We start from the raw sequence: 17,562 nt of genomic DNA on the forward strand, positions 1-17,562 counted from the left end.
AGTGTGTTGTACAGATGTGAAATATGACTCTCTCCGAAATGAATAAGCCCCTTCAAACTCCAATGGCTATAAATAAATTCCATATCGCAGATCTGATATCTTTCTTTCTGCAGCATCTCTAGACTAATTCTTCATTGGGTCTCATTCTGGTTCTTGACTGGTTGACTCTAGAAGCATTCAGACAGTCGCTGCATTTTCTCAGTATCCTGTCTACACAATATAAGGACTTATTGCCCATTGCCATTAACAGCAATCAGCATTTTTGTTTTTTCTTTTACTGTGATCATTGTTGTCACACAGCCTTCCTTGGCCATTGTATAATTCCACAATGCCAGTAGGTGGGCTCTCTTGTGGTCTCTTTTCTATGTGCTTTACTTAGATTTTTTCTTCATTTTGAACTTTGGCTATAATGAAGTCTTTTGAAGAGGCAAGATGACATCCCCTTGGAGATTAAAATACTTTTCCTGCTTAACAAATTCCTTCCTGTGAAGCATCTAGCAGACAGGCAGTTAAGACCTACTATCCTAAGTCCTTGCTACTAAAGTGCAGTTCGTGGCAGCACCATCAACCTCACTTGGGGGCTTCTTGAAATGCAGAAATTCAATCTTTATTATGCTTGAAAGAACACAATAAATTTGAAAAGGTCAGTCCTGGATCTATAAGTTCATGTTACATCTTTCCCGTTTAATGCTTCAACTTGTCAAAACTCATCTACCTGTCACTTATCTTTACCCATCACCACTATCACCCTAGCAGCTAACACTTACTTGAGCTGTGCCAAGTTCTGTGCTAAGTTCATTTACATTCTTCGCTAAGAACTGAGAAATAGGCACAAATACCACCATTATGGAGTGAGCAAATAAACTCATTGTTCACAAAAATTTAGTCTTTCTCCTTTGGGTGTGCAAAAAAAAAAAAAACCCTTGAGGAAAACAGACTCTTTGTCTGATATGCATTATCTTTTAATATATTTGTAACTGTCTGCTGAGCACTGACATTTTGTATGCAAGTCATTACTTATGATTTATGACAGTATTACTTATTACACTGACACTCTGTATGTAGACTGTTACTCAATATGAGTAATAGAACATCAATTGTGGAAATGAGAACAAAAGAGAAAAGACCTCATTCAATAGCAATAAATAGAAAAAACTATATGGGAATTATTAATTATATATGACATTTTAACATTTAGAATGCAATTAGAATAAATGCTAATTAAATGTTTTCAATATGAATAAGATTCTAAGTCATGCTTCAAAACATAGACCCTCAGCTTCAATTAAAAGGTGATGGAATGTTTCCCCTTCCCACTTCCTAGAAGTGCTGTAATTTCCTTCTTTCCAGGAGAGTAAAAATTCTAAGAGAACGTACACTTCAGTTTTGCTTAATTTTTTCCTTAAGACCACAGTCCCATTTGTACAGGTGAAGACCATGGGCAATACAGCATTTCTCCAGAAACTGCCCAAACTTACTTTCTCTTTATATTCTTTTATATACACTTCACTGCATTCTCATTTTCCTTTGGAAAGGCTGAACATGGCCAGCTGAGCAAACATTCCTAACCGAGATAATGCACTCTTAAATGTACTGAAATTCAACTGAACATACTTAGAGGAAAAAGTACTTCACATCTGAAATGTACTTCAAAATTTGCCTATTTTTCTCATGGTGTTTCACAGCAACTCCAAACATGAAAATCACCATTTCAAGATTCTTTCTCTTCTAGGCTTTGTGCAAGCTCTTAGCACAATACGCACAAACTATGAACTTGGCATTAAAAAAAAATTGCTTTCAATATGTACACGGTATTTCAAACTCAATCTATGTATTCTTGATACATTTTGCTAATGTTCTTGACTACTTGAACCCCAGCCTTTGCATTTCCCATTACTTAAGACTTTACTCAAATCACATCCTTGGTAGACTTCTCTGACCACCCAGACTATAGTCTCTCAAATTATGTTAGTTACTCTTTGATACTTCTAAACCTACCCATAAATTAAAAGATGCCTTCACTTTCCTTTTTTTGACCCTTTCACTTTTCATTTCCACATAGCAGCCAGCACAGCAGCTTGAATATGATAGCTTTCAAATGTTAAGTCCACAATAAAATGGGGAGAAGGAACTAAAACTCTGATAGTTGTTGAGATTCCTTTCATTCATATACTATGTAGGTAATTTGAGCACTGTCTCAGCCTATTATTGCAATTGTTATATTTCTGATTATCAAAATCTGGATATCTTGCATTGTCAAAAATGAACTAAAAGTGACTTCAAAATTGAATAGTTAAAATAATTGATTATATTAATTTGGTTGACAGATGTTATTACTGCTGTTATTGAACAGTTAAATAATATTTTAATATCCATTATTTGTATTTTAATAGCATGTTTTTAAAGAGCAGTTTTATTTGTCCTCGGATGGTAATTATTATGACCACAGAACTAGATGAGCCAAAGAGGCCTCAATTGTTCCCTCTTTCCAAGGTGGTCTACTCCTAAACTGCATTTTTTAAAGCATCATAGACCACTTCCCTAGGAAAATAGAGTAACCCCTATTGGATTATATGGTGCAATTCCTTTGAACCTCATTTATTACCTATCAAATCTAATTCAAAATTTTCATGTTGTAGTTTAAGAAACCACTAAAAACATTTTAGGCAAAATAAATACTTTATTGTTTTAATTTTTTTAAAAGAAATCAGCCTTTGTGTGATATTTCAAACATTTATAAGCCTTTTAGATTCTTTCAAAGAACACTGTTAACAACTTAACCACTTTTGATTAAAATATCACACACAAAGAAACACAATAGGAGTTGAAAAATCATAAATGCTAGATGAATAATTCTAATAACATTTGGTGGTTACTTTACACATTTATTTAACACATATAAAACCAAATAGGAAAACATTTTCCTTTTTTTTTTTTTTTTTTCATAAAAACAAATAGCTTTCACTGGTTAAAACTGAACTAAAATCATTTTATGTATGGAAGAGAACAAATCATTTTGAAAAAAGAGAACTTCCATTTTGAAAAAACAAACACCAGCTTATTCATTTCAATTCATTCAAGTCATGGGCTCCATTATTTGGATGATACTCTACTATTTAGTCTGAAAGACAGAAGAATAAACATCTCCATCTAATAAAGAAGTCTGGACAATGCAAAAACTGAAAGTACATAGTGTTTAACATAAGGCACATTTCGAAAAGAAAAATACTATGTAAGAAATGATAAAATTACATTTGTCTTGAGTAAAGCAACAAGGTTTACAGTGTAAGAACATTAAGTAGTTGTAGGTAACCTCATATAATTCTATCCTACTGCTATTAGTAACCTCTTCAAGAATTAAGAGCAATTTTTTTTTAACAACAGAACAGTTTTTCTTCTTGGTAGTGACATTAAGTAACAGCAGTGGAGGGAAAAATTGGTTTCTTCAGGCTCTCAAAAAATGAATCAGTTATTGCACAGTAAATACCTCATAGAGGTCAGTGTTTAAGAAGCTAGTATGAAGAAATATGTTATTTATAAGTTGGATAAGTCTGGAAGTCTTCAAGTTTTATAATTAATTCTAATAGGGATTCAAATGAAAAATATTGACATACAAATAAATATTAGGCTTTTCAAACTGCTACAGTTTTTGATAGTTTAGAAAAGAAACAGCAAAGTGCCTAAGTTTCTATGTATGTTTTTTTAAAAGATACGCTTGAAGAAATACACATTGTACACTGTATACAGCAGCCCAGTTCAGCAGCAAGTATCTTCTAAAGCACAAGTAACACCTCCACCAGTGCCTATCATTGGTAACTCCTGTATTAAACAGCTAATAGGATCCATGCCAACCTTAAAAAAGAAAAGAGAAGTCAACTTTAAAGCTCTTTCAAATACTCTTATTAAAAGCTTCTTTAAAGGGGGATGAGAATTCTATGCAAATATATGCATATAAACATGATTATTCTGTAACCTTGATGCATCTTCCTGAGAGTTAATTCTTTTATCCCTGGCTTTAAAAAATTAATTCCTATTAATTGCTGTATGACATAATTTATTAAAATACTTTCCAATTTCCTATACCTAAAATTGTATATTATACTTTTCAAAGTACATTTGTTTCTCATGTTTTATTCAATGAGTATTTTAGTTCTATTAAAAGTATTATTCTGCTCAACTGTATTATTTCTTTCTGCATTCACCAAGAATTGTTATTTATATATATTATATAAAATGAAATTGGAGCTAAAGCAGGGGGATCACTTGAGGCTAGGAGTTCAAGACTAGCATGGGCAGCATAGCAAGACCCCATCTCTATAAAAAATTTTTTAATGTAATTACAGCTGTGAGATAAAATGAAAGTAATTCATTTTACTAAGTAAGAAACGTAAGACAGTTTTTTGAAATAAATTATTATTAGAAATGAATCTATGGGATATGTTTCTTTGAAAGATAAAAATAATTAGGAAAGATACTTAGAAGTTATGATTAATTCACAAAATCTTGTTCTTTAAAACTGTACATTTGAAATACTATTAAAATCAAAATAAGATTCAGGTTTGAAGGTTCAATTCCAGGATTTGTTACTATAATGAAATTTTAGTAAAATGACCCAATATAAGTAATTCTTGAAGGTTTGTATTATGGGATTTGACTTATAGTTCAAATAGGCTTGGATGAAGTTTTCACACTGTAAAATAACATATTACATACTTTCTTAAACTCAAAATTTAACTAGAGAGCTAGGCCTGCATACTAACAAAACAAAGAATAAAATACCAATTACTAATTTACATCAGCTCAACAAAGAAATTTAGAAAACTTTACCTATAATTTCTGTTTAATGAGTATCTTGCTTAGAATTAGATGCTTTACTTGAAGATACTGCTGCCAAAAGTCCACTTACAATTTCCCGTCTGATTTCCCCAACGATAGACTCTTTAATCTAGATTGGAAAAACAATAAAATAAAAATTTACCAACATGAATGTAATTCAGTTTTTCCTGTTTTTTTAAAAAAACAAATAGCATTCAATTTCTTAATTTTACCTTCATGTGAATCTCCCTGTAATACAAAGAGAAAGTGGGGAATCGAGTCCATCTATCCTCCAACCCAGATCAGACTCTGAGGGCTGTTCTAGAATTACTCAGCTAACTAGATTACCAATATCACAATTCATAAGGTGAGGATGTTAGAAAATGTTATTTCATAAATTAAAAAACTTGTAGTAAATACTTTACTTCACGTCAAAAAAATAATCTGGAAGGACTGCTTAAATGTTTTTAGTATTGTCTACCTTTTTAAGGTAATCAGCAGATAGACAAGTCTTCTCATTGCTGAGAAAATCCTTTAGAGGAAAAATAATATACAGGTATACTGCCTGTTTATACCAACTGACAGCAAAGTATCTAAAGACAGTATATATTATTCTAACCTAATACACACATTTTAAATGGGAAAAAGAAATTATCATTTAGTACAATTTAAAACATGAAAAACATCCTCAAAACAGCCATACTCTAAAAAATAACTTTTTCTTTAGTTGCATGATATGATTGCTACCTGTCTACAGCTTTTGTTTACCATATACATATAGGTTATGAGGATATACATCTCATTTTATTATTGGAAAAGGCAAATAGACCTGAGGCAATGACAATTCCATCAGGCTTTCTTCTCCAGATGATGTCTAAACACTTACATGTGCCTGTCTCCACCTTTTCTCTCTAATGACACAGCATCACTTTTAAATAGCCCTTTGTGGAAACTATAAATGTGTATTTCCTGAAATAAAATGATAATGTGTTTCCAAATAAGCATTCGAGATACTCTCAACAAGCTTTTAAAAATTTTACATTTCCAGTTTCCTGTCAGCCAAATTATTTCCTAAAAATGTTCCTAAGTATATCTCAAACACATCTTAACTGAAATCTTTCCAAAAATGGCGCTGTATTTGTCCATCATGCAAAATTGGTACACAATACAGTTATACATAGTTATTCAAAGAAACAAAACACACATTAGCTACCAACCATCTGTACTAGAATATATTTAAATAATATAAGCTTTTCACTTTACCTTTTATCAATATTTCTAAACTTCAAACATCAAAAGATTTTTGAAGCTCATAGCACTTCAGATTTACTTTTCAAACAAGTATGGGTTAGATACAAGTATTATAAAAACCAGAATCTTAGTCACAATATATAAAAACAAATACAATATACTGAATTAGAACCACTGCAAATCTATATGCACAAAACAATGAGTATAGTCTTTCCAGTCCTGCTTCCAATGCAATATGGCCATTTTATTATATCTCATTATTATTCTTCATAAAAAAAACAAATTGGCCAACATGTATTCTTGACAAACCAAAAATGTGTCAACATTTTTTGGGAGTACAGACATTATTGGAGTAAACTGCTCTACTATCAAGCATGTGCAAATTTTAATAGACACAAAATAAACACTGTTTCATAAAATATCTTATTTATTTGTTTTTTTGAGACAGAGTCTCCTTCTGTTGCCCAGACAGGAATGCAATGGAGCAATCTCGGCTCACTGCAACCGCTGCCTCTCAGCTTCAAGCAATTCTCCTCATATGAGTGGCTGTGATTACCACCACACCTGGCTAATTTTTGTATTTTTAGTAGAGACAGGGTTTTGCCATGTTGGCCAGGTTGGTCTCGAACTCCTGACCTCAGGTGATCTGCCTGCCTCGGCCTTCCAAAGTGTTGGGATTACAGGCATGAGCCACTGCACCCATCCAGTTTCATAAAATATTAAGGAAAACTAATTTATTAATTCATTAATGACATAAAAACAGAAAAAAAATTGATAAATTAGAAACTAGTATGGGATAGAATTCCCAGAGAATGGCAGCTTTTATGTGGTATGTCACAAAAAGGAAAGAACAATTTCAGATGACAGTGGAGATAGAAAACTCTGCAGCAAGTTGGTCTCAAATGAGAAGGACATATAATGGAGCCTAACTGCCAAGACAGTTCCCTCTAGAGAGCAGAAGGGAATGAGAATAGGAACGGTGAGGTCAGATGGAAGGTGTACTGTGAGCTCCTTCAGCGAGCGGATCAGGTCTCATTTATCAGTGTATCTCAGCATACAGTAAAGACGCAGTAAGTGTCGGAATGAATTTATGAGAGTGAGAAAGCACAAGAGCAAGAGACAATGTAAGACACAAAAAGGAAGAGAAAGCAGAAAAACAAAAGCATACTACAGATAGAATAGCCCTGAAAATAACACAATATATTTAATAATTTATTGAAGGAAAAAAATGTATGGACAAATAATTTAGTTCTAAAGTCTCCCATGCTATGGAGAGGCTGGAAGGATTCGAAGTAAGAAAACACCCCTGGGATGGATTGTAAAATTACCTTTATAAGCACGATTTCAAAAAAAAAATGGAGGCTAAATACAGACTACCTGAGATTGAGAAAGGCATACTCATAGATAAAACAAAAAGACTGAATTCAAGTCTCAAGTGTGGGGCAACACATCCACTTATTGTGCTCTACTGAGTGCCTACTAAGTGGCAGCTATTACAAGTGATCACTAAAAGAAGTTTCTGTAAGAACACATGAGCAAGCTGTATATTTACCAAAATACATGGGTAAAACATCTCAGATGTTCTGTAGCAAAGATCCTAAAGGCATGAACCAAGTCTACAAACTCCAATTAACAAAGAACTCGCTAAACACAAAGCAATCTATGTTTACTCTTTGACACATAATTTTGTCGAATTTGCCTCTGTGGGCATATATTCATTTATTCTATTGAGTAATCCTTTTATTTACACACATTTATACATTTTTAAAGCAACTGCAAATAGTTTCAGGCCACTATCACATACATCACAGATGACTTGGGCAAATTTTAAGACAGTATGTACTTTTTTCCTACTACAATACAATGTACATGCAGAAAAGAAATAGTTTTAATATGACAAAAATTTAGCTATTTAATGAGTGTATTAAATATCTGTCTGAAAACACTTTCAATGTTGTCCTTGAATAGGGTGAATGCTGAGTTTGCTAAGGAATTCTACTGTATTAACATATTATAAATGATGAAAACATTTTTTTTAAGCCTCCCTTAATGGTACAATGAAGAAACAAAGGCCTGACAGATACCACTGTTTTCATGCATCCATGAATGCAGTAAGAAAACTTTCCTCAAAATGCCTGCCAAACATGCTTAATCCTCACCTGCAAAACTGTTCAAACCAAGATTAAATCCTGCCTTCCTGAATGCTGGCTTTGTTAATGGGATTAGGGGCTCAGAACTGCTAGGAAGACAGAATCTAATTTAATTTTCTTGGTAGCTGTACACCAAGATTTTAAAAAGTTGGAATTTAGTACAATAAGTAGTTATTGTACTACTTGTACAAATTGGTAAAAAGGTTACCAATTTGAATGACTGGAATAAAAACCAGCCTGAATTTTAAATACTTTATAAACAAACAGAAAAGCATTGTAACTAAGATAATATTAACATAAACTATTTTTTAAATTACAACTGGCATTAAACTAATTTATTAAATGTGCTTTTAAAGTACTCCAAAATAATTTGCTTTCTTAAGTACAACAATACTCCTCTTATGCCTTGTTTGATCTATACATATTTTGCTTGGTAAGTCCTTTGTAGACAGTAAAAGAATAAATGTTGAACCCAACTTACTTAAGCCTATGCTAAATTTAGAACTAAGTAGTTTCTAATTAATGGTCTAAAAACAAATTCTGAAAAATTCTTTGAACATTTGCTTTGCATGTTAGTTTAAATGTCTGTAAATTATAAAATCTTTCATATTTAATGAGAGTTTCTTTTAAATAATTAATTCTCTAGGAAGAAGGTAGCCTAATGGGAATAACTAAATTTTCTCTATACTGTGTTTTATAAGCTGAAGAATCAACATTCTAGTGTAAAATGAACACTTTTATTCTTAGGAAATCACCTACAGGACATATCAGGCCAATAAAACTAAAAATGAGGATTCAAGTGGCATTGAATGGAGTATTTGTGCTAAAAGAGCAACATAAAGTTTTCAAAGAAAATTTTTGTACCAAAGCAAGCTAAGGGGAACAAAAACATCACATTTCTAGAATTTACAAAAAGTTACCTTAAAACCTGCTTCCTGAATAGGGTGAATGCTGAGTTTGCTAAACATTAGGCAGCCACAACCAACTTACAAAAATGATTACATTTGTAGGAAAAATAAATTTAAAGAATTAAGACCTTTAAACTTTTAGTTGATAGAGTCATATCATGAAAACAAATTACAGACATGAAGTCTTCTGCTGTAATACTTGTTTTGAAAATGTGATTTGTTTCAACATGATTGAAATATTAGAAAACTGCATGTACTACAAATTTCACATTGGCTTATATACAATTTAATCCACAGAATAATATTAGGTAAACACAGATAACTGCACCGAGCTGTTTCAAAGGGAGCTTTTAAAATTACATATTCTATTCCTTCCTATTACCTGATCTCAGTGCTAGAAACATTTATTTTACTAATTTACTCAACCTTTGACCTTTCACTACTAACCTTCATGTGTAATATTTTTTGCAGTTCTTTTGGTCATCCAGAACTATGGTAATGCTTCAAGTTCTTATGCTGCTATCACCTAGGGCAAACCCTCTTTTCTATTATGATTTTTGAACCAAAAACACCAAACCAAATCAATCAAATTATTTATACTTACTAATATCACAATCATTTTCTCATATCAACTGAAATTATAAAAAGTATGTAATATATATATGCTTTTTATATATATATTTATAATATATATATTTATTTATTATTTTTTTCCTGAGACAGAGTCTTGCTCTGTCGCCCAGGCTGGACCACTGCAATCATGCAATCTTGGCTCACTGCAACCTCTGCCTCCTCCTGGGTTCAAATGATTCTCCTGCCCCAGCCTCACGAGTAGCTGGGATTACAGGCATATACCGTGCCCAGCTATTAAAATGTAGCTTTTAATCCTCCAAGAAACCTAAACTGTAATTCCTCACCTTGTAGATGTGAAAACAAGAGGTCCAAAGGGTATGTCTTATGTTTATTTTGAGTCCCACATACATCTTTATCACCACAGTGAACACAGAGAATTGTAATTATTTCACACTAGAGTATAAAATTTGCAGAAATGCTATTACCAAAAGTATCTAACAGATACAAACTTGATCAATAGGAAAGTTAATTTAAAATCTCTATGAAAATTACTGAATGCAGTGAATCAACAGAACATCCTATAATTTTCAATCAAAATCTCCTCTAACACATATCTCCAAATAAATGAATTAAACACAGATTTTACCCACCTCCCGTATGACTTGCTGCAACTCATCTTGCTCCACATTTTTATGCATTTCCTCAGCAGCTGGCATTACTGGGAGTTTTCCATGCCCTTCTTCCACTTCAGATTTAGGTCCTATAACCTCTGGGACTTCTTCAGCTGCATCAACTTCCTCAGAACTTTCCAAATCTGGAGGTGTCTGTACAGAGCCTGTTCTAGAAGGAGCTGTTGGTGTTAGAGCCACCGATGCTCGGAATACTTTCTTCCTTGCCACTAATGGGGTTTTGGGTTTGCCCACTGAGGCAGTAGAAGGTACTCCAGTTTTTTTATTAGTATGAGAGGGACCAGAACATACAGAAGATGATTCTGATGTTGCTTGGGAAAAAACAGATTCTGAGCTTTCTCCAGGAGGAATTTCAAATCCCATTTCTCCAAGTCCTAGACCCAATTCAGACTTCAGGTATGACTGTTCCTGTATCAGTTCGGTGACCTGGAGTTTATAAAAAAAATGTTATTTTTCTCTCTTGAAATTAAGATTGGTAGCTAAAAAGGGATTACAGGCATATACCGTGCCCAGCTATTAAAATGTAGCTTTTAATCCTCGAAGAAACCTAAACTGTAATTCCTCACCTTGTAGATGTGGAAACAAGAGGTCCAAAGGGTATATCTTATGTTTATTTTGAGTCCCACATACATCTTTGTAACAACTAAAGTCCTGGTTGTTACTACTGCCCAAAAATCACATAATTTGTAAAGACATAAACCTATTATGTCTTTGCTCTGTCACCCAGGCTGGAGTGCAGTGGCACAATCAGAGCTCACTATAGACTTGAGCTCCTGGGCTCAAGTGATCCTCCCACCTTGGCCTTCTGAGTACCTGGGACTACAGGCACACATCACCATGCATGGCTAATTTTTAAAGAGAAAGGATCTCACTTTGTTGACTAGGCTGGTCTCAAACTCCTGGCTTGAAGCAATCCTTCCATCCCAGCCACCTAAATAAAGTGCTGGGATTATAGGTATGAGGCACTGTACATGCTTTTTATAGTCCATTATCTCAGAAAGATAAATCACTATTTCAAATAAGATGGCTTTCTAGTGGCTTAAGACACAGTGGACTTTCAAGAGTGCCAAACTCACTTCCAATCAACTATAATTTATCAAATTATGTATTTAAAACACACATACATTTCATCTAAACTAGGGAAACTATGTGTCTATGAAATGTTATATTATTCCCTTCCCCAGTGATTTAAAAGGAAAGAAGCTTACTGGTTCCATTATATTCGATGGAGAAGGGCATGACAAGTTATCAGCGCTTCTACTGCCACACATTCCCTGAAAAGGTAAGAAAAACATATATATATACACACACACACATACACACACACATATATATTTATAGTGTACATATATATTTTTTCAAATTGCAAGAGTTTCATAATAAAATTAATTGACTATTGCCTGGAAGCATCCCTTCCTGTCACAAAAGTTACCTCAAGTGTCACAGATCCCATAAAATGCATTATTGTGAGTTAAAACTGATACAATATGCACAGAGGATGTTCTAGTTCTCCACCATCACCACCATCACCAACACACACTTCTCAGAATGATAGATGAAAACCATGTTGAAAAGTACATTCATTAGCAATACAGATATTCTTATTCAATGCTACACATACATGTATGTGTATACTCAGGTTTATTCCACTTCATTTGTAGTACATACACACATAAGTGTATGTGTGCATATTCATCTTTTTCATTTTAATAACATCAAATACACTGTTAAGAGTAATTCACTGTTTCAGCATCTCAAAGCAATATGTTCTACAACTTCAAAGATATTCTCAAAATAAAAATGCAACTGTTGAAGTTCAAATGTAATGGAAAGAAACAGAAGTATAAAAAGTGGTACAAAATGTGTTTCTTTTTATTCTCTTGGATATATAATCTATCTATCTCATTATATAGATAGTTAGGAAAATATATATATGTATCGATACATATAAGAAAATATATACGTACCACTTGATTCCTTTAAATACAAATGGAAAAGAATACAAAATAAATAAAAAGTTTAAACATATTTATTTAATGGTAAGAAAGAAAAAAATGAGTAAAATACATATTTGTGTTCTCTGCACTTACATGCAGCTAGTAAAATTTACATTAGTCATATGTTAATTTACTATAATTTTTCCTTGAGAAACCCTCAACTTTTGTATTAACCCTTATTCTTTCCAATTATTAAAATTTATCATTAAAAATTTGCCATATTTCTAAACATACTATTTATGACAATTATTACAACTGATTTGTGGGAAAGCTCCTTAAGGAGTATGCATGCTTTTAATTTTTATTAAAATAAATGACTTGAAATGAAGGCACATGTCCTAAATTATTGGAACATTATAAATAAACCTTGGTTGAAAACTCTACCACCCTCCAGGTAGCATACCATGAGTGCAGAGGAGCGGAAGGGTGAAGGCATGCGCACAGCACGAAGCTGCTCCTCCAGGCCCAGCAGGCGCTCCTCCAGCTGCAGTTCCAGGTCCTGAAGTTCCATTCGGACGGAATTTCTCAAGCCCTGGAGCTGATCAACTTCAAACCTATTGGCATGGTGAAGGGCACAAAGTTTGAAAAATGCAGTTGGGAGATTCCTAATCACAAATCTTTCAACAACTACTATATACTAACAGAAGGTGCTGACATCTCAGGTTCTGTAAATTAGTACAACATCAACTACAATAGGTGTACCCACTAGGACATCGGTCTTTCTTTCCTTATCCTCTCACAAATATCTCAAACACTGGACCCTGAGGAGTTTACTTAGTAAAACACTATGTATGACTAATTTTATCTACACTGGTTCACAAAACAGATACAAAGTATACAGCAGTAGAATCAAAACCTAATTTCAAAAAACAGAAGTTGAAAAGACTTTGAATGAAAGCTTTTTGAGCTGTGCTAAGACAAAATGAACTTTTACCTTTCCTCCTCAGTCATATGATGATAAACCATACTTTGCTGACGCAGCATTGCCAATTCTAAATCCATCATTTGTGTTCTAAACAAATTCAGGCTCCGCCTCATTACCTGGAGCTCCTGAAAAGTATTCTAGAATGCAACAGAAGAAAATTACACTTCTAAATTCTACAAATTATTTTGGAAAACAAGGATGTAAGTAAGAACTTACTTCATAAAGAGGTAGAACAGATGATTTCTGAGTACTATATGCAGCAGCAGCAAGATCAGGTCCTCTCATCATAGGATACTTCAAAAAAGTAGAAGTAGGATTAAAATCAATGTTAAAGTGACTACTTCCAAATTACTTAAGAGGTTAAAAAAGGGAGAATCTGGGGCATACATATTTTTCTCTTTAAGGCAAAAGGATCCAAAAATCCTTCATATTGTAAGCAGGAAAAAAGAAATCAGTCCTCAATGACATTTACTACTGCTAGCAGTTCCAAGAATAAGCCAATCTATGTGGGAGGAGGAGGCGAAGGAACATATGTAGTTCAGATCTATTTCTTTCAGGGCTTCCCTCTTACCTGGAGAAAGTTAAAAAAAAATCAAAACGCAAAAATGCAGAGGCCCTTGCAAATATCATCATGAGATTATAGTGATTATTAACTCTGCTGGAAAGAGGAGCAAGCAATCATCATCATCTTTTTTAGACATCTGAGCACTTCCTATATCCCACTATTTTAAGCAGTGAGATAAAAACATAAAAGGTATTCCCAGCCTTCAGGTGTCCTCACAGTGTAAGGAAAAATAAAGGGAATTTTTTAAAAATTATAATACTGTGGAAGGAGTGCTATGATGGACACACAACAATTCAGATTACATGAACTTTCCAAAAGTGGTGACACTACTTGAACTGACCCTTAAGTAAGTAGGGCTTGATTGTGCAAAGAAAGGCAAAGGCAGGGTGATTCAGGTTTAAAAAAAAGGCAGGGGGGAGTGGCCTGTAGTCTCAGCACTTTGGGAGGCCAAGGCAAGAGGATCACTTAAGCCCATGAGTTCAAGGCTGCAAGGAGCTGTGATCACACCACTGTCTCCAGCACTCCATGTGGGTGACAAACAGAAACTTCATCTTTTTATTTAAAACAAAACAAAACAAAACAAAACAAAAGACAGCATGTGCAGATACCTAAGAATATACAACTGTTTAGAGCCCTGTGCATAGTTCTCCAGGATGGGTGGAACACACAGCTAAAAAATGTGGCTGGACAAGTCAGAGACCACATCACAGAAAGCATCCGTCCACTAGTGTGGGGTGGGGTGAGCATGGGGAGATTTACTAGCTGAGTTATTGCTGGGACATCCAGGAGAAAGAGACCACAGCTGAAGCAGAAGAACGAGGTGGCCTAGAAAGAAAGATGCAGGTGGACAGGCCCCTGGAAATCCCCAGCTTGACATAATTACAGCTGCAAGTTTAAACATCTCTGTCACAGACAGAACAACATTTTCTAAGGAGGAACAAGAAACACCCACATTCTGGTAAAACAGAAAACTGTTTGGGGACAACTGTCATGAGGATAAAACCCACAGTTAAGCGAAGGTGTATCTTACTATAACTTGAGAAGTTACACCTTTGATTTTTTACTTTCCAAGTGGCTCCTGTCTACTATGTCATGATGATAAGAGATCTATTACATTCATTCTAGGCCTCCTGACTCCTTGTTGAATGCTCTCATGACTATATTACATTGCCATTTTTTTCAATCCCCAGTTGTCTAAATATGATGTCTTCAGAGAGAATTTTCAAGAAAATGTAAAAGGCAAAACTGAAGATAACTCACTTATTTTCAAAGATTTTTTTGAAAAATTATTTCCAGTCCACTAACAAATATGAGAATGGTGACTAAAAGTGACAAGACATGCAGAGTATTTTAAATCAAATTCACACTTTACCTGATTTTTTTTTCTGGTCTGGAGTAGTTCCAGTCTTTGAGTCCAGTGGAAGTAGACTAACTCTGTGCACAGCATCAGGGGTCAGTAGGTGAAGGGAAAAGCTTAGTCAGAGAGCTACGAGCATAACCAGGAGAACGTGGTGCCACAGAAGCCAACAGGGAGAAAACTTAGAAAAGGAAAAGGTAGTCAACATGGTCAAACAGCACAGAAAAAGAGAGAAAGTACTATGAGAGGGAAGATTTCTTAATAATAGAAACGACTTGACCAAGATTATAGACTAAAACAAAGACAATGGATGATAGACTAAAAATGGGAGGATAACTAATGAACAAAATCTCTCCTCTAGGAAAGGAGACAGACTATGAGCAGAGAAATAGACTTTAATAAGAATTAGTTACAGCTTCTCCCTTGAAACAGGAGGGAAGGTAGAAAAGGAGGGGAGATGCAGATAAGTTTGGGCATGTCAGAAAATAAAGCTGAGGTAGTTCACACTTGGTGAGTCTTAGGTTCTCTGAATTAAGAAGTGCTCAGAGCAATAAAAGAAAAAAGCTAATAAAAGATTTACTTTCTCTCATACCTGTGAAAGATTCTGCAGTGAGTTTCTAATATCGTGTAATACTCTTCGCAACTGCATTTCTATGGCTGAAGGAGGATTCACAGAGCACACTCGGTAAGGGTAGGTGGCATGTCTGTGTGAGTAAGGACACCCAAAAGGGGAAGCGAAGGCATTACAGGGAACCCCTGATATGTTGGGCACACTGTGAGTGCTCAGAGTTCTTGTGTGCTCACACAGGGGCCTTTCTTGCCACTCAGAGTGGATGGAATGAAGGGAGTAGGTGGACTGAGACATTGGTGGTGGAGCAAGCCGTGAACAGGTAGGAGTCCTTCCATGATGGCAGTCCTCCATGCGTGGCGCCTCACTCTGGAGGGCTTCTTCTTTCTTCACAGATGACGGAGAGATGAAAATTGTCGATTTAACTGAAGACTGATCATCATGTTCGATTACCCCCTTTTCCAATTCCTGCTCCTCTTCAGGTGTGTACTTATAGGTGAAGGAAGGTGGGCTGCATCTGGTCTCTTTTCCTGGAGATAATCGAACATTGACAGAGGACACAACCCTTACTGGGCTCAATAAGGTAGTTGGTAAAGACTGAGACCTTCTGAGAGGATAGCCAGCTTTTGTATATAAGTACCTTTGTTTTAACACATCTTTTGATTTTAGCAGGCTACGCCCTATTCGTTGATGAGATAGACTGCACACCTTCATCTGAGCTCTTTGCAAAGCTGTATTAACTCTGTCCACAGAAGAGGGAGGCCCCATTTTATTTTCAGAGCTCATATCACTGCATTTAGCTTCAATAGAAGCCAATGATTTTGGAATATGGTGTGTGATATACTGAGTAAATTCACATTCACTGCTTTTATCCACATCACTTTCAGCACTTGCTTCCCTCAGTAGCTCTACCGTCTCTGTTGGAAACAAACCCTCTTTCACTTCAGTAATTTCAGTAACATGATCCCCTGGACAACAGGTGGACTGTTTATTTCCTGGATTCTCAATGGTCTTACACTGAGGGAAATCCTGGCTGCCTGATTTTCTTCTGTCAGCAACTGCTGCTGCCACCTTCTCTCTTCCCTTCTGAAGAGGGATGAGAGACTCCTCCTCTGATTCATTAAAATATGGCTGGTCTTGTGCTGCAGGTGTGGCAAGGTCTTCACCAAATGACGTAACTGTTGTCTCACTGTCACAACTATCAGCACTACTCCCCATGGCCTGCAAGGACTCCTGAACCTGTGAAAAGGAAACAGGTGGAAAGATGAAGAATCTATGTAAGAGGAATCATTAACAAAATACCAAACCGACATGGTGCTTCTGTAATTTCAATGTCTCCAGCACAGTTGTGGCCCTGCTGCTGATCAGAATTGTTTTATTGCCCCTGAGTAGCAACCACAGTCCCCCTTCCCCTCACTTTCTCACAAAGATCAGAACTTCACTGTTTTCCTAAAATTCCCTTTCCAACAACCTCCCCCTTTCCTTTCAATACAACACACTGACTCACAGAGAAAATGGACAAACATTTCCTAACCTTCTGCCCCAACATCTATTAACTTCCTTGGATCTCTCCCTATCATTCCCCCTTCTCGCCAATCTGAAAGGAAACCATTCTTTTTTTCAAAGTGAAGCCCTCCAACTTTGGTTCCTGATCACATCCTCTCCAAGACCAGGGTATCTCTCCACTTTCATCCCAGATTTTTCTGAGTCAATTCTTCTCTTATAGTTCCTTCCCTTAGCTGAACAACTTTGCCAAGTCATTCC

General features: G+C 35.1%; 1 protein-coding gene across 2 annotated transcripts in view; it reads right to left on the reverse strand.

Moving 5' to 3' along the window:
• Nucleotides 1–2,660: 2,660 nt before the first annotated feature.
• ITPRID2 (ITPR interacting domain containing 2) overlaps nt 2,661–17,562 on the reverse strand; it is a 37,265-nt gene continuing 22,363 nt past the window's right edge. Inside the window, exons 11-18 of one of the 2 annotated variants that reach the window (XM_008998601.5) lie at nt 15,823–17,037; nt 13,525–13,602; nt 13,318–13,445; nt 12,787–12,937; nt 11,595–11,660; nt 10,348–10,812; nt 4,828–4,945; nt 2,661–3,852 (exon numbers count right to left, since the gene is read on the reverse strand). In XM_008998601.5, coding sequence (XP_008996849.3) covers nt 4,841–4,945; nt 10,348–10,812; nt 11,595–11,660; nt 12,787–12,937; nt 13,318–13,445; nt 13,525–13,602; nt 15,823–17,037 — 2,208 coding nt within the window. In that variant the 3' untranslated portion in view covers nt 2,661–3,852; nt 4,828–4,840. The remainder of the gene's footprint in view (nt 3,853–4,827; nt 4,946–10,347; nt 10,813–11,594; nt 11,661–12,786; nt 12,938–13,317; nt 13,446–13,524; nt 13,603–15,822; nt 17,038–17,562) is intronic. The other variant, XM_035304352.3, reaches the window with a different exon arrangement.

Source organism: Callithrix jacchus, chromosome 6, assembly GCF_049354715.1.
Source record: "Callithrix jacchus isolate 240 chromosome 6, calJac240_pri, whole genome shotgun sequence".
Taxonomy (NCBI): domain Eukaryota; kingdom Metazoa; phylum Chordata; class Mammalia; order Primates; family Cebidae; genus Callithrix; species Callithrix jacchus.